The sequence below is a fragment of the Anastrepha ludens genome, chromosome 4 (assembly GCF_028408465.1).
Source record: "Anastrepha ludens isolate Willacy chromosome 4, idAnaLude1.1, whole genome shotgun sequence".
NCBI lineage: Eukaryota > Metazoa > Arthropoda > Insecta > Diptera > Tephritidae > Anastrepha > Anastrepha ludens.
In genome coordinates this window covers 38,337,527-38,355,783 of record NC_071500.1, presented here as the reverse complement: position 1 = coordinate 38,355,783, position 18,257 = coordinate 38,337,527, and the positions used below count along the sequence as shown (strand labels likewise).

Below are 18,257 nucleotides of genomic sequence, written 5' to 3'. Positions count from 1 at the left end.
AGCATCGTACGAGCCGCAGAACTTAATCGCTCAGGCACAATTTTTTATAAGAGCGTACAATTGTTGGCGTATGCCGATGATATTGACATCATCGGCCTTAACAACCGCGCTGTTAGTTCTGCCTTCTCCAAACTGGATAAAGAGGCAAAGAGAATGGGTTTGGTGGTGAACGAGGACAAAACGAAGTACCTCCTGTCTTCAAACAAACAGTCGGCGCACTCGCGTATCGGCACCCACGTCACTGTAGACAGTTATAATTTCGAGGTTGTAAAAGACTTCGTCTATTTAGGAACCAGCATTAACACCGATAACAATGTCAGCCTTGAAATCCAACGTAGAATCTCTCTTGCCAACAAGTGCTACTTTGGAGTAAGTAGGCAACTGAGCAGTAAAGTCCTCTCTCGACGAACAAAACTAATACTCTACAAGACTCTCATCATGCCTGTCCTAACGTATGGCGCAGAAGCTTGGACGATGACAACATCCGATGAAGCGACGCTTGGAGTGTTCGAGAGAAAGATTCTGCGTAAGATTTTTGGACCTTTGCACGTTGGCAACGGCGAATATCGCAGACGATGGAACGATGAGCTGTATGAGCTTTACGACGACATAGACATAGCGCAGCGAATAAAGATCCAGCGGCTACGTTGGCTGGGTCATGTCGTCCGAATGGATACAAATGCTCCGGCTTTGAAAGTATTCGATGCGGTACCAGCTGGTGGTAGCAGAGGAAGAGGGCGGCCTCCTCTGCGTTGGAAAGATCAGGTGGAGAAGGACTTGGCTTCACTTGGTGTGTCCAACTGGCGCCGGTTAGCACGAGAAAGTAACGACTGGCGCGCTTTGTTAAACTCGGCCAAAATCGCGTAAGCGGCTATAGCGCCAATTAAGAAGAAGAAGAAACATTCCCTATTGCTTTTAGTATACATTTCAATATCATTTTGTCACTTTGTTTGGCATTCTAAATTGCAATTCGCTTGACATGCAATTGCTTGCAAATTCTAAAAAAGTAAACATTTTTCCCGCAGGAATTAGCAGCTTCTGCTTCAAGTGAACTGCCACTTTGCGCTCAATTTACTCTACTTTGCAATTTCACCTAATTTCCAGGAGCCATAAAGTGTATCGGATTTTGCGTTTAAGGTAATCCATGTGAGCTAACAGAATCTGTATTAGGTTTTGCAAACATTTTTCAGAAAACAAAGCAACTTACATAAAGATGAGTTTAATGTTTCTAAAGGTACACAAACCGAAAAGTCATATTTCCTTACACTCACAAAAGTTACTGCAAACTTACGTAAAAATAACAATAATGTTTTTTTTTTATATTATTTCCATTTTACTTGTTACTCACTTGAATCCAACAACTTTTGGGTACGTTGCAATTCCTTCTCCGACTCCTTTTTATGTTCCATGGCTTTGTGCGTTTCGATGAAAGCAAGGCGCTGCCCACGATCCGTCAGATACTTGGTGTACATGCCAGCCACATTAATTGCCGTGTACAAAATGAAGTTTGCGATCATTTGAAATGCTATACAGTCAGATTGCTGACAATTTAAAGTGAAAATATGGAAACAAAAGAAACAATAAATAATAAGAAAATATTAACGCAGACATTTTTTTTAACATTTCAGTGAGAAAAATAACAAAATAAATGCAGCATAGCAGTGACTTTCGAGTTAATATAAAAAAATTTAAGTGTCTCTGAATGCGCATTGCTTGCAGTAGAATGGCAGAGCAGACAGCCAGTGAGTGGCATTGCTCTCACAGGGTACGTACTTCTTTCCGCCTAACTTTTATTATGGTAATTACGGCCAGATGACAACTAGCAGTGATGGTACCGCCGACGACGCACCATTTCAGTGGCAACGGCAGCATTGCATACGGCACAAATATTACGAACAGGATGTACCAGACCAAGTATTCGCGATACGTGAAACCTATACCTTGTCCAACGAAACCTGTGTGAAGAGGAGGGGAAAAAGAAAAGGAAAATAAAATTAATGTGTATTGGAGGACGTTAAGTGTTGTAATTCAAACAAAATGGCGCATGGCTTTGTGGTTTGCGAAATTTTTTGAAGTGAAAAATTATATTTGTGGCGATTTTGTAAATTTTAAGCTTTAGCTCTGAGAGCTCTTTTATAATTGAGTATAAATATTAAAAGAGTATGAAAACATTGCAGTGCCGAGATGCAGAGAGTAAAAGTCTAATTGGCAATAAAAAATCTTAGAGTGTCTGCGCTGAAGGATTTTGACTAACGAACTGGGTTAGCACTTAACCGAAAAAATTAAAAATAAAAATAAATTAAAAATTAAGAACTTTCAAGAAGAAGTTTTTTAAAGACTAACAATGCAAATAAACTTATTGTATTAAATTTTTGGTGACCATTATTTAATACTTTGAAATGTCTATAAAGCCACGTGAATAAACATTTTTAACGCAAATTACAGAGTACTTCTTTGTTGTACATCCATAGTTTGAAGTACATAAGTATGGACATATGTAAAATTTACATACAGATATGATACTCATATTAGGTACAAAAAAGGGGGTAATTTCAATGTTATTATTTATCTTCTAATCGATATCATTACTTACCTTGTATATTCATTAAAACCCACGTACATACGGCGGCCCAATGCAAATAGTTATTGGCAAAGCATCTCCAAAAGCCCAAACAACAAATGCCTAAGTTAGCCACAATACAACAAACAGACCAGATAATTGAAGTTGTAAATTTTACTTCTTCTGTTCCATTATTCGTTATGTTGTTGTAGCTTTCATTGCGCTGAAAGAAAACAAATACACAAGTAAAGTTTAGAGATGTTGGAGGAAAAGCTACTATCAAATAATATTCGTATGCAAATGAGTTTAGATTACTTGAATAACTTCTACCATTGCACTAATCTTGGGGTTTAAGCGAGCACATTTTTGAGTTTTCTGTTCCCTGTTTGCTTTACGGTAACAAAAACCGAACTCCAGGTCGAGACACTAGCCAGAATAATGCCGCACACTTTTCATCGCGTCTTCAAAAATTGGACCGATCGCTTTAAACGATGTACTATTCTATACATGAACGTAGTTTCAAAAAAAGCTATGATCACACACCGTTGTTGTTTTATTTAAATTTCCTGTTCTTATCTGGTCACTCTACATGCACATATCGCACCCTAAATACAAAAGGGTCACAACTCAAAATGTACGTTCTGCTTAAATATGAACGAGACGTTATCAATAAAACGGTCCGCGGATGACATATGGCAAAAATAAATTTTTTGTTTTTTGGTAGGACTGTTATAAGCTTACATGGCAATTTCAGCGTGATATGTCACATAGTTTGTTTTCTGTGCTACTGTAAACAAGTCAAGCTCGAGTGTGGAAAATTTTGAGTTGTGACCCTTTTGTATTTAGGGTGCGATATCTTTCAGCGACTAAAATTTAGAATAAACCTCGACAGCTTTGCATAAAATTTTTGATTTAATATCCAAAAAGTTTATATTCTGACTAAAATTGTTTCATTAAATATTTTAAACATGGATTGGTATTATTCTTTGACAGCTCAGATATATACCGATATCCTCAGATAAAAGAGCAACATCAAGGAGTTATAAAAACTCTGTACGAAACAGCTGATACTTTAGCAAGTTGATATAAGGCCGACGGGCCAATTAGATGTCCTAAATTCAGTAGTTTTCGCGAAGCGTTGTAGGATGAGAAAAAAAACAATTAGCCAAATGAAGTTTTGGGGATAGTTTAATATATATTTGAACTAAAAAAAAAAATTTGTACAATCTCCAACAATATATTGTAAGCCGAGTTATCAATAGATTCCCAGAGCGCCTTGCCTCTGAAGTATCCAACTTCTGTACAAGATACAACTTGCAATTTTCATCTGAAAACAAAAAAAAAAAAATACTATTAATTTTGATGTAATTATCTTCGATGTGAACTAAGAAAATTGGGAGAAACACGTAAAATTCGAATTTTTGGGGAAGGTAGAAAAAAAAAGTGGTTTTTCAAGGAAAAAAAAACTCTTCAACTGGGTAAAAAAGTCGCTTAAAAAAAGTTTTTGGATGTTTTTTTTAGTTCACATAGAAGAGAAAACAATACTGAAGATAACGCATTTTGAATGAAATGGATAGCTCGTTTAGTTTTTTTGCAATCGTGTACATAAATTAGGTAAAATCGTGAAAATGAAAAGCCGAGAAAACGCGCTTCAAAGTTTTCGATAGGAAAAATTATACATTTGTGATTACTTACACCAATAACCTCCTAGTCAGCTATTCCTGGTCCATATAGCAGTCCTTCCTCTGCCTCAAAAAATTCATTTTGTTGTAATTGATCAAGTCTTCTTGTTGTACGAGCTTCCTTGCTTGATAATGACGTGCGCCTGTTTTCTCTGTCGAGCCGTTGCGCGTCCACCTTATCAACAAACATCTTGCATTATTGGCCGATACTCAACTCCAGTAACTGCATGGTAGTCAAAATCGCAGAATAACCTTCGTTGAAAATTCCTACAGCCAGGTAGGCGGCAATTTCAACGATTTTTTTCCCAGAATGCAGATGTTTTGGACAAATGCGCCAGACGGTCGAGTTGAAGTTTTTTACTTTCTCTTCTTCCACAGCTTTTGTAGTGGTGGTTTCGAACATTGATTCCGACGCCGATAGAACATGCCGCACTATATTTTCGTATGATGACTTCGATAAACCTTGACCCATATCCATAAGTCCACAAAACAGATTGATCCCTTCTCGTGCGACACCAAGAAGTCTCATGACAAACACAAGCCGTCTATTGATTTCAAAACCGGTGTTTATTAACGGTCCCGAATTAATTTCTCTTCGACCGCACATACACGATACTACAATTTTAAATCCGAAACCTCAATGCCCGCTCTCCAAAAATGTTATTTTTTGTTTGCAAGATCTGCAGATTACGATATCTGCAATCGCAGTAAACACTGTAAACACAATTCAACTATCCTATAACAATGAAGCGGATTCACAACGATATCCTCCGTACTCGCCATTGATAGTTTTTTCCCACTAGTGCTTGTATCATAAGACTCTTCATCATCTTTAGTAGTAAAACGATTGCCGTGAAATTTACGTTTATTAGGCCTCGAAGAGCGTTTGCTGCTGCCTGCTTCAGTTTTTGGTTAACTTGTCATGATTATTTCAATGTACACTCGTCGAGAGTCAGAGAAAAACTAAACTAAAACGACCGTTACTGCAAGAAACAGAGGAGAAACAAACTCTTACAGAGACGTACACAGAAACAATACACTACAACAATAAGCGCACGGTTGCTCGACGCCGCACTACGCTCGGCTCTGTAGCTCTGCAAATACTTGGAATTTAACTCTGAAAATTTGTGTCTCATGTTCTTGAATATCTAAGCTATTGATTACAGGAAAAAAAAAATCGATTTTTTTGACCTTTTAATTGGCCCGCCGGCCATAAAGCTCTGGTTGGTAGATGAAAAAAATCAAAGCTTGTTTACCTCTGGAGTTCATCTCTGTCATCTGTTTTTGTTAAAAGAGAATAATATGCTCTTATGTTTCTAAGAAGAAAAAATCAGTTAAATTGTTTTCAACTTTGACTTTCGGTAATACCATACCAAATGTTATATTAGATTCTCTATGTGGTTGGCATTTCGACCTCATGGCCTTTTGCACACACCTCATCCAAGCCCAGTTCCGAGCTTCTCCGTGATTGTGTGTCGTCCCATAGCAAGGAAGAGCACGGATCCTATTAAAGGCGTTCCAGGTTATACCCCTGTGCCCTGGGACGAAAAATAGCCGCATGCGATTGGGAATTGCTAATAGATTCAGTTTCTCGATACACTCAAGTACCAGTGAGGATTTGATCTCACAGGACGATAGGGCCATGAGTGACGCCTGACTGTCACTCAAAATGGCAATTCGTTTATTCTGAACATTTCTGCCTAAGTTCATCTCTGCTCATAGACAAATGGCATACATTTCTGCTTGGAAGATGCTTGGAAAACTGCCCATCGGCACAGACAGTTTGATTCTTGGGCCGTAATTTCCAGGGTCTTTGCCTTCTGGGGTTTTTGAGCCATCTGTGTATCAGTTCAGGGTACACTCCTGGAGTTTCTTTTCAAGTGCAAGTCTACTCCAGTTTAACTTATTGTTCAGTTCAATTCTGACCTTCTTTTCGAATTTGATATCCGTAGTGATATCATTTCTGGGAAGCTGGGTGAGTGGGAGTTGTAGCCTTAGTACTCCCATGTTTTTACATGACATCACTTTTGCTCACCCAAGCCTTCCCTGCTTGGTGATTGCTGAGTAACTATAAGGAGCGGCGTCAGCTCAAACATCACCTCCATCGCAGCTGTAGGGCAGATCCACATCGTTCCCGTGATGCACACGCGTGCCAAGCGCTGCCCGCACTGCCAAGAGATTGACTCTCGATGCCCAAGCGACCACTCTATATGTCACCATTGTTCTTATTATCATTACGTACAACCATCTCAGGATTCTTGGGCTACAGCCCCAAGATTTTTTTGCTAGACCTTTGCAGATCATTAGAGCCTTTGTTGCCTTGGACAAGGTTGCGTCAAATCAAATGTTAAAAAGAAACCGAAACTAAAGGAGGCGTAGAGACCATGTACAAAATGCTGGGGCAGTATGCATCCAAGCAATAAATAAACCACTGGTCGTTTGCTCTTTTCTATAATATTAGTTTGGGCAACAAGAAATACATTATTTTCTCAGTAGATGGCTCGATATCTGTTTTTTTGTGGCTTCCGTTCAGTTGTGAGTGTGTTAACACAGGTGTTTTTATGGTGCCGTAATAGCTAATTACGTACAATTTTGATGTCGCCGATTCCGGTTATGCATTATTGATGTTAAAGATGCCCCTCGTACAGGCAGACCCATCGTCACAGAAATAATCGAAGCTAAGCAGCATGTAGTCCACACACGTCTGTAGTGACTCGCCAAAAACTAGTTGGGAAGTTGTAATGCATCCACCATATATAAGTAGTCCAAAACTGATACCAAGCGACTACCACGTTTATCTCTCATCGCAAAACTTCCTAAGTGATAAGAAGTTGGTGTCAAAAGAAGATTGTCAAAATCGATTACTAGAGCTTTTCGCCAATAAGGACCAAGACTTCTATGAGTGAGGCATTATGAAGCTATATTTAAAATGGCAGCAAATTATATAACAAAGCGGAGCATATTTGACCCCAACAACATAAAATAATGGATTTTTTTCCCCCAAACTAATATGTTCGATGTGGATACTCTTACGGTGCATATCATATATAAGGGAAATAATCCTTCACTTATAAAAGCAAACAGAAGTAAATTTTACAGATACTAGTGCCGCCCGCGGTTGAAAAATCGACCAATAACAATTCTCATAATAAGTAGTAGGTTTTATTCAATTTCAGTTGAACTATACAATGTAACTGTTTAATCATCATAATGATTAAAGTGACAAATACCAAGAAGCTCTGTATATGACTGATGCTTTAAGCCCCGCGCCTCATTTGAAATGGTGTTTTTGGATGTTTCTTTAAAAGCTTGTAAAACGGAGACAAAAAAAGATTTTTAACTTTTGTTTCTAGTATTTTATTTTTTGATTCATTGTTTAAAAATAAAAATTTTGTTTTGGATTCACGAAGTTCGTTCATAAAATTGTCAGCTTTTAAAAATGGTTTTCACATGGCTGCAGATATAGCCGGTTCTACTGAACCGATTTTGGTGAAATAAAATTTGAATGACGTAGAATTGAAAAAAATTGTAGTATTTTTTCCGACTTTTAAAGTAAAACAAAGTTCTACTGAACCGATTTTGGTCAAATAAAATTTGAATGACGTAGAATTGAAAAAAATTGTAGTTTTTTCCGACTTTTAAAGTAAGAAAAAGGTTCAAAAAAACGGGGTTTCATCTTTAAACGTCCGTCGTTTTGTCCAATTGTTGTTGTTTTAAATCGTAGTTGATACAATAACGCCATTCATATTAAGCAAATACCTTTTTGCCTTTTTGATTTCAGATACCTGTGAGTTCCGGAATCCGTGTCGCCAGCGATATACCTTTTTTTGAAGGCTGAAAACTTTTTGAAAGAATCTCATATCGCCAAAAAACAATTTTTATTTTTTAACAATCAGTCAAAAAATAAAATACTGAAAACAAAATTAAAAATCTTTTTTTGTCTGTATTTTGGATGCTTTAAAAAAAAACACCCAAAAAACACCATTTCAAATGAGGCGAGGGCCTTAAAATATTTAATATTGGTTTCACCCATAATATTGTTTAATTGTTCGCAACTGTGCTGGAAATCTTCTTCTGCCAGCTGCTTTAGGTCACGTTCAAAACATCAACGTGCCATAAAAATTCATTGCCATACTCTTCACAAAAAGCTCTTTCTAAAATTTGAACTAAAACTTGTTTACCGAAGCGAAAAGACCTGCATAGCTGAACTGTAAAATAAATCCTTGTACTAATGCATTTAGTTAAAGAAAAAGCAAATTATTGTAATGTGTAACCACGCGAAATTCATTGAACATCTTTCCGGAAATTTGGTTTATTTATTCGAACCAAATTTACATTTTTGTACTCACCGTATTTTTCTCAAGTTTATTTCTTTTAAGGAACAAAATAAGTGCTAGCGTTATTTTCAGCATAAAATCGACCAGATTTACAATGATCAATGACTTTTGGCGTTGACGATGGGTATAAGTCAGATAAGAACGCTCCAATGAATGCTGCTTAAATGAGTTCGTTAGCGATGGGCACAAGATGCCTTTGACAACATTGGCACTTTTGAATGCCGAATATGTTTGATTGTTGAGCGGTCTTGGCTGAGATACCGGTTTGCAATCCTCTACCTCACAATCTATCGACATAAGTATGATTGAGTTCCAGCGAGTAAACGGAAATTGGTTGACCGGAAATTAAAAGAAATTCAATTCAGTGCCCACACGACAAATTACACATTTCAATTAGGGTACATACATGTGAATACAAATTTTAATGCATATATGTATGTACATATGTATGTGTGTACGAATGTACGAATGTATAAATGGGCGTGCGAGTACGTCAGCAGGCCTTCAATCTTATCATCTTACCATAATTGCTGGTGTTGGCGAATATGCTGCAGCTTTCGGTGCGTCGTTTGGGCCCCAGCTTCATTCTCTGTTCAACAATGCGCACGGATTGTACACGTATTGGCTTATTTTTACCACCGCCTACACCACGTCCTGCAACGGCTGTATTTCGGCTCAAATTCGGAGATGTTTTGTTATCCATTGCAGAGATTTGCAGCGAATTTGATGACTGCTGATCGTCCATTTGGGCGCCATCGCCAGGAAGTCGTGGAATTTTCGACATATCAGGCAGTTGCTGATTAGAACGTAGAAACAACAAAAAAAAAAAACCATAATTAACTAGTGCTGGGTTGTTTCGCATTTGCTAATCAACTGACAAGCTTCTAATTACTTTACCTTCACACGCAATATACTACTGTCGACTACATCCTCATCCTTAACCTCAGCAGCGATGACGGCTTCATCATTATCCCCAATTTGTGCCGCCGGATTACTGAGGCCCATGTCGGCTTCCTCGTCACCACCCACGCCACTATCGCCATTATCGGTGACATCGAGGGTCAACGACATGGCTATGGGTTTGTCCATATTCACGCGCGGGTATTTGCTATCATCTTGGTCGAGAATCTCGTGTTGTGCCAATGTCGGACGTGGCTGTTCATATTCGTCGCTGTTAGTAAAGGCATTTCCGCCGGAACAGCGCCGTCGTTGAATTGGGGTTGTGGGCTTTGTTGTACTCTGCGTGCTGTAGCTGCTTAATCTACGTTGTTGTTGGCGTTGCATCGCTAACGGCGATTGGCTTAATGTGCGTAAATGCACTTCGACGCTCATCAATTTGTCGTCCATATTGCGTTCTTCCTCTGAACTGCAAATGCCAAATTGTTTCGGATATGTGCGTGAGTTGGTGGTCACATAAAATTAAAAAGAGCATAGCACGAAAAAAATATATTTAATTATTGAAGAGAATAAAATTACTTAATGCATGGTGGTATGACATTTTTAGAGTTTCATATTTTTTATTAACTTTTTATATATAGAATTTAGACATTATATCATATTATATTATTATATTACAAGTATTCGCATATTTATTTATTATAAAAAGTCATATTTATTCAGTTCTTTTCTGTTAGAAGCTAAAACTGTTTCTTAATATTATATATATGTAAATTTAAAAAATTAAAATCTTTGCGGCGCCCGAATAAATTTCACTGAATTTGATGATAAATTAGAATTTATAAATTTACTATTCAGATTATCGCAATGGATATGAACTTCATCAGAAACCCAAAGGAACATTTTTATAGAGAATTTAATTTTTTATAAGCCGTTTTTCATGATTTTTTACGCAAATTTAACTATTGTGGCGAATTAAAAAAAACTCTAATTTTATCGAAAAATTAATTTCAATTGGCAGTCGGCACGTGTTCTTTTTGTTTGAATCCAAAAAGCAAAATTTTCCTCGTAGTTTCTCATCAAAAGGAAGGATTTTTTCGGGCGCCGCAAAGATTTTAATTTTTTTAACGACCACCCTAATGTAGCGGGTGATTTTTTAGCTATTTCTTTTTAAACAGTTGGCTTAAACAGCTGACGTGTTTTGTTTCACTGTCAAACATCTTCAGTTTGGTCTATAATTTAACCATGAATCGCCTTACAAACGAACAACGCTTGCAAATCATTGAATTTTATTATAAAAATGCGTGTTCTGTTAAGAAAGTTTATCGCGCGCTTCTTACATTTAATGGCCAGTTTAATCGACCCACTGAAGCGGCTATTCGAGCTATTGTGACTAAATTTAGAACCAAATTTACATTATTGGGCATCAAACCACCAACACGCTTACGTAGAGTGCGAACTGAAGAAAATATCGCAGCTGTATCGGCCAGTGTTAATGATGACCACCAATTATCGATTCGTCGCCGTTCGCAGCAATTGGGCCTCTGTTACTCAACAACGTGGAAAATTTTGCGAAAGGATTAAGGATTAATTAAAGCCGAACGACCTGCCGTAACGCAGAATTTTTGGTGAATGGGCTCTTGGAAAGTTGGCCGAAGATCCACTTTTTACCGAAAAATTGTGTTCAGCGACGAAGCTCATTTTTGGATCAATGGGTACGCAAATAAGCAGAATTGTCGATTTTGCAGTGAAGATCAGCCAGAAGAATTGCAAGAGCTACCAATGTATCCAGAAACGGTCTCAGTTTGGTGCGGTTTATGGACTGGAGGTATCATTGGACCGTACTTCTTCAAAGATGCTGCGAATCGTAAGGTAACTGTGAATGGTAAGCGCCACCGTGAAATGATATCCAACTTTTTTTTGCCCAAAATGCAAGAGCTTGACTTACATGACATGTGGTTTCAGCAAGACGGTGCCGCATGCCACACAGCACGCGTAACAATGGACTTGTTGAGAGGCGAGTTCGGTGAACATTTTATTTCACGTTCGGGACCTGTCAATTGGCCACCCAGATCGTGCGATATAACGCCTTTAGATTATTTTTTGTGGGGCTATGTCTATTCAGACAAGCCTGCTTCAATTAACGCATTGGAAGACAACATTAAAGGATTTATATGTGAGATACCGGCCGAAACATTGGAAAGAGTATGCCAAGATTGTACTAAGCGGATTAACCATTTCAAGCGCAGTCGCGGTCAACATTTGAATGAAATAATCTTCAAACATTAAATTATATGGACTGTACTATCGATTTAAATAAAAATTTCATGCATTTTCCTGAATTTTCCTTTTTTCTTTCCTATAGCTCTTAAAAAATCACCCTTTATGTATATAAGGCGCTTACACCCTTTTTAGTGTTTAGCCGAGCTCCTCCTCCTATTTGTGGCGTGCGTCTTGATGTTGTTCCAAAAATGGAGGGATCTACAGTTTTAAGCCGACACCGAACGGTAGATATATTTTATGAGGAGCTGTGGCAGAAATACTCTCGAAGGGTTTCCACTGCCAATGGGCAACCGCTATTAGAAAAAGCTGTTTCTATAAATTTAGTGTTTAATGCACGGAAACTCGAACCTGCCCATTTATGAATGGAATTTTCGTTAGACAAGATAGGGGAAGATGCTCCAAAATGCAGGCTTTCGATCTAAAACCAAACATAGCTGAAATGAGTCCCAAAATGAACGCTAGAAATGTACATTCTCAACAGGGCACTGCCAAATAGGGAAGCATAAAGGATGAACGTACCTATCGACGATACTGCAGAAGCATCTGCTGATATATCAGCTTCTTTTACGATACCATACAGCATGCAAGCTATCTTCGATACATGGAGGGGTCGTTTGAAAATTCCGTGCAAGAATAAAAACTACATCTAAATCTCTTTTTACACGAATTCAATTCAACGCGTGTTTTAAGACGATTTTCAATATTTTATGAATTTTTCTTGAATCTAATAGAGCAAATAGAGTGAGATTTTGTGACGCATATACGAAGCGTTTACGGGATTATATACCTTGTGTTGGACTAAAAAATCGACAACTTTTTTATCGCATATTCTAAAAGTACATCACCTTACAAATTCAAAAATTCATATAGATCGGAGCACTAGAACGAAAGTTACAGACCGTGGAAGCGTGCGACCTTTCTTGGCAATGAAGTGCACGCAAAACTTTAGACGCGATTATCTCGAAGTCGTGTTTTTTGAAAATTACCGTCGCGGTGATCAATATTTATCAACAACTATTTGACCGATTTGCATACACTTTTTTTTTAATTACTCGAAGTTACAGCCTCGTGAATCTGAACGTTTCACTTTTTATAAATATTTGCATAGTTCGCTGGAATTAATTTATTTTTAATTTTTCAACCCCTCAAAAATCGTTTTTTTGGTGCAAAGCTGTTTTCATATCGAGAAAATTTTTTTTGGGTAAATAAACCGTTCAGATTCAGTAAAAAACATTTTTCTACAATAATCATTTAATTTTTTTGATTTCAGTTGAGCTGCTCATGCGCTACCGTGATCATCGCAAGCCTCTTCTAAAAAACGGCGTTTCGGGGGAGGGGCGATATCAACAAAAAATAATAACATTTTTTAAAATAAAACACCAAAATGTATTCTTCGAGAGTTACCCTTCAGTATGATATCGTCCCCTTAGTATTAAAATAGCCTATAAATTTTTTGATGTTTTGAGAAAATGAATTTCAAACTTTTTGTCGAAAGTATATTAGCTCTCACTCAAATCTCGTTATGTCTGTAAATACTTATTATTTTTTGACTGACGTTTTGACCCACTTTGTGGAACTAGAATTTGACAAAATTTTTACCACATATAAAATCGACGATGGAGAATCCAAAAATTCAATAAAAAAATAAGAGCACATAGGCTATTGTTATACTAAGGGGACGATATATGCCTCATTTGTTCTAAAACATATTTAAAAAAAATTATGACAATCGTCCATTTTTTCGGGCTCTCAAGGTATATAACCGGGCTCACAAAGTATAATTAATCTCATGAAAAGTCTCGGTGTACATAATTGATGTCCTATGCTCCACTAGGAATTATAAGAAACAATATATATATAATTATTTGGGGTAAACCTTTTTTAATTTTGAACATTGCCTCCTTCTAGGCTTATACACTTCGTTCAACGCTGTTCTAGTTTTTTGATTCCTTGCGAATAACAGGTTTTGTCTTAGTTTGAAAAATAGCCATTCGTTTCTGCAATCACTTCTTCGTTTGAATAAAATCTTTTACCCGCCAGCGATTCTGCCAAATTGGGGAACAAGTAGCAGTCTGAGAGATTCGAGTGAGCCAAGTCTGGATAAAAGGGGGATGAGAAACGAGTTGAAACCCTATTTCCATACATTTTGAGACTACAACTACTGAGGCGCGAGCTAGTGCGTTGTCATGATGGAAAAGGAAAATCACTCGACTTCCTCGATTCAAATGAATGCCAAACACATAGAAATTTACCGATTTCGATGAAACTTGGTGTGTGTTCTTCAAAGAGGTAATACTAACTAAACATAACTTCAATACGTGCTAGTGATACCATCTCTCTGACTTTGCACGGACTTTTCAAACGACCCTCGTAATAACAGACGATGTCAGAGAGAATATACGTAGTGTGTAATTATGCATGCAATAAGATCATGAAGAATGGTAACAAGAGCATAATAAAGGGAAAGGGTTTTGGGTAAAATTAGTATGTGGCTATGTACTTATATATGTTATGTATATAATTGGCGCGTACATCCTTTTATTGAGTGTTTAGCTGAGATCCCACTTCCATAAATGGAGCAACCTACAGTTTTATGCTTAGGAGCTTTTCATGACAGAAATATACTCAGTGGTTTGCCATTGCCTTATTGGAGACGAGTGTTATTAGAAAAATTTTTTTGCTATTATTTGGTGTCTCACATTCATAGTGGTTGCGAACCGGGGCGAATCCTATTCCCATTCAAATGGTAGTTCCCCAGAAGCTCATTTAGCTACATGGACAGCCAAGATTTAGGCACTACTTTGTGATAGTTGTACTTTAGCTTATTAATCCTCATTGCTGAAAGGTGTTCCTATGTACCAAAACTGGCTTTCATGCAGTACGGGATAGTAATAAAAGCTGATCTTATCAGCAAAAGGTACGCTCATCCTTCATGCTTCCCTATTAGACAGTGCCGTCCATTGTAGAGGGCTACAGCAGTCCAAAACAAATTTGTAACTGAAAACGAAGGCACTCAGAGCTCTAATTGCAGTCTGGCTTTTAGTGAATATGAAGACTTCTTTTCCTAATATCATCCATGAACAACTGAAACTGCTGATTTACGCTCCAGTAATCGGGCAAATGCAAGGGAAGGACAGCAGACGTGCTTCGTGCGAGAACACCATCCTCTATCATCCCTTCAAGTTAGAGACATCCGTGTAAGTGACTATTATATTATATTATTGGGTTGGAGGGAAATTTCTGTCGTATTTAAAAAACAAAAAACTATTTGAGTTCATTTATAAAAATATGTGTTTAATATTAATCAATTATACAATATATGCTCCGTTATTTGTTACAACTTGTTGTCATCTTTCAAGAAACCTGTAAAAGCCTTTTTTGTAGAAGTTCTCGCCCTTGAAGTTAAAATAGTCAGTAACTGCCTTAGAAACACTTTCGAATGACTTGAATTTTTTCCCGTTAGATAATTTTGCAGAGATCTGAACAGGTAATAATCAGATGGTGCAATGTCAGGTGAATAAGGTGGGTGATTAAAGATTTCCCATCCTAACGCATTCAGTTTTTTGTCTGTCGCCATTGCAGTATGCTGTCCAGCATTATTGTAGAGGTACAATATTCCTCTTCTGAACGCTACTGTTGGCCACTTTTCTTTGATAGCTGCATTAAATTTATGCAGCTGATTGCAGTACAGATGCGCGTTGGTGGTTTTCTCCAGTTTCAGCAGTCCGTTGTACCCTGGACTTTTTCTGTCCCACCACAAACAAAGCAGTATACGTCGTTGCTGGTGATGTTCCTGGTTTGCAGTACGATTTTTTTCTCTCAATATTCTCGTAAAGAATTCAGTTTTCATCATCGGTAATTCGCTTGTCCAAAAACGGCTCCACATTGTGTCTAATCAGATGTGATGAACACATTCTGACACGATTGGACCAATTCTTTTCCGTTAATTCATGTGGACCCCATCAAACCATCTGGGCTCATTTTTGATCCAGATAAACACAAAACTAAGCTCACACACCTATATACATATCTCTCGCTTCGTTCTATCGGTCCCGAAACTAAATAAAATTTCGCTAAACATTCACCACTAAACACTCACCACTAATCTGGTAATTTCCTACAGCATGGTAAACACCCGCACCGGAAGAAAATCGCTTTCGCATTAGTAATTTCATACTATAAGCCGTAATTGAATCAGTTTAAAAATTTTATTTTTAGAATTATTAGAATTAGGACCCACTGCAAGCAATGCAGAGCCAAAAATTTATTGGCGGGAAATATGTGCGCCCGTATGGATGTGTGAATATATGTACACAAATGCATGCATATTATACCTACGTCGCTTGGAAGAGAACTGCCGCATTATCTAACACAAAGGTTAGATTAGTGATAAAATATGTTGGCATGTAAATTTTGTGTTCATAGAATAACTCGGCTACTCACGTTTGCAGCTATGGTTTATTTACAAAAGGTGATAACTACATATTTTTAATAAATCAGTTTGAAGATTTTGCATATCTTGAATGCCACTAATATTTCTGTTCAATATACTCTCATATAATGTATTAAATATATATACGAGGTGTGTTCAAAATACTGAACTACAGGTGAATTTAAATTTTTCTCAAAAAATATTTATTTATTTATTAATTTCTATTATATCCCCTTCAAAGCAGTCCCCCTTAGATATACAATCCCCGAAGCAGTTCTGATATGCTCTTTTTGGTATGTCCTTGAGCTCTCTCAGCGATTCGGTTTTTATCTTCTCAATCGTCGCAAAACGCCGTCCGCCGTTTTTTCATGGGACTCTTCAATCTTCAGAACAGGAAAAAGTCGCAGGGAGCCAAATCTAGTGCATATGGTGGCTGAGGCATGATAACGGTGTCGTTTTTGGCTAAATAATCTCTCACAAGCAAAGATGAGTGAGCAGGTGCATTATATGATGCAAAAGTCATACAATTTTTTCCACAATTTCGGGCGTTTTTCGAATTCGTATTGCTTCACGCAAACGGCGCATAACTTCAAAGTAATACTACTTATTTACCGTACGACCTGTGATGCACTACGCCATTGTAATCGAAGAAAGCAGTGAGCAAAACCTTGACATTTGATCGAACTTGGCGTGCTGTTTTTGGCCTTGACTCTGCTAGACTCTTCCATTGGGATGATTGAACTTTGGTTTCGATGTCATAAGCATATATAGGTATACATATGATTCGTCACCAGTTATAACCCTTTTAAGCAAATCTGGGTCATAGCTGACGTTACCCAACAATTACTGCGCGAAGCTGGTTAAAATTCAACAATTTTGGAGTGAACTTCTCTGCCACGCGAACTTCTCATGCCCACAAATTTCGGAAAAGATTGCATGGCATGAGCCAACCCATATTCCGATATGCCGACATCCTAAACAACTTCTCTAATTCGACGATTTTTTATAACAATTTTCTTCACTTTCTCAACATTGTCATCGGTTGTTGATGTGCTGTGGCGTCCACAGCGAGCGTCGTCTTTCACATCTTTTCGTCCTTCTGTAAAAAACTTGCGCCACTTGTAAACATTTTTTTGACTCAGAGAACTCTCACCATATGCCACTGTCAACATTTCAAGTGTCTTTGAGCACAAAATTTGATGCAACTTCTTTGATCCATTTTTTTCGATAGCAGAAAATCGCCGAACACGCAAAACACTTGTCTTATTTAGGCCTCTCACAATGAAATTAAATTTGAGACGAGTGTACCAACATAAAAAGAAATAATAAACGAAATTCGAATGTTCGTAGCTCGCGAAATTTGAAAATTCACCATATTTTTGGAACACACCTCGCGCATAAGTCCTAACAACATACTTACGCATATACTCATTTAAGGACTCTCGAAAGGTTCGCAGAGCACAATAATTAGGAATGCAAAAAATCGCTTGAGTGGTCGCTGCTGAGCTAATGCCAGTGCGGCTAGCGGTGTGCAGATATACGCAATGCTCTCATGTATGCGACTCTTGTGCAGAAGGACTAATATGTACATAGGTATATGTATACGGAAATATTTATGGTTACACACATACGTTCATAGATACCTTTTGTTTTATTTTGATATATAATCATCGTGTCCATTGTGTGTGCTTTATATTGCAAAGGGTATTTTAATGCATTTAAAAGTGGGTTCCAAATAAAAGTATTTGCATAATAAAATAGCATGAAAAATGGCCGTAATTGGATCGTGAATGGGCTTTTGATGTATTTAGAATGCTTAAGATAAGGCCTGGCGAGGAGAGGAAATTATTTTTTAAACAGCTACGTTTTCCTTTATCAACAGCATTTATCAAATAATACATAAACAAGGAAAAAGGATGTGTTTTTAAAACTTACCTCAGAGTCCTAAAATTTCTGAGCAAGCAGAAGTTGTCATTGAATGCGTATATTTTTGAGAGAAAACCTTGTTTTTGTTGTTTAAAGCTACTTAAATCTAAATTTAACGCACTTTTTCAGAGTTTGGTTTC

General features: G+C 37.5%; 1 protein-coding gene across 2 annotated transcripts in view; it reads right to left on the bottom strand.

Moving 5' to 3' along the window:
- Positions 1–18,257, bottom strand: part of LOC128861701 (adenylyl cyclase 78C) — a 208,244-nt gene that overhangs the window by 53,068 nt on the left and 136,919 nt on the right. For both annotated transcript variants that reach the window (XM_054100039.1, XM_054100040.1), the window contains exons 3-8: positions 9,477–9,945; positions 9,102–9,375; positions 8,592–8,866; positions 2,594–2,783; positions 1,774–1,955; positions 1,349–1,541 (exon numbers count right to left, since the gene is read on the bottom strand). In XM_054100039.1, coding sequence (XP_053956014.1) covers positions 1,349–1,541; positions 1,774–1,955; positions 2,594–2,783; positions 8,592–8,866; positions 9,102–9,375; positions 9,477–9,945 — 1,583 coding nt within the window. The remainder of the gene's footprint in view (positions 1–1,348; positions 1,542–1,773; positions 1,956–2,593; positions 2,784–8,591; positions 8,867–9,101; positions 9,376–9,476; positions 9,946–18,257) is intronic.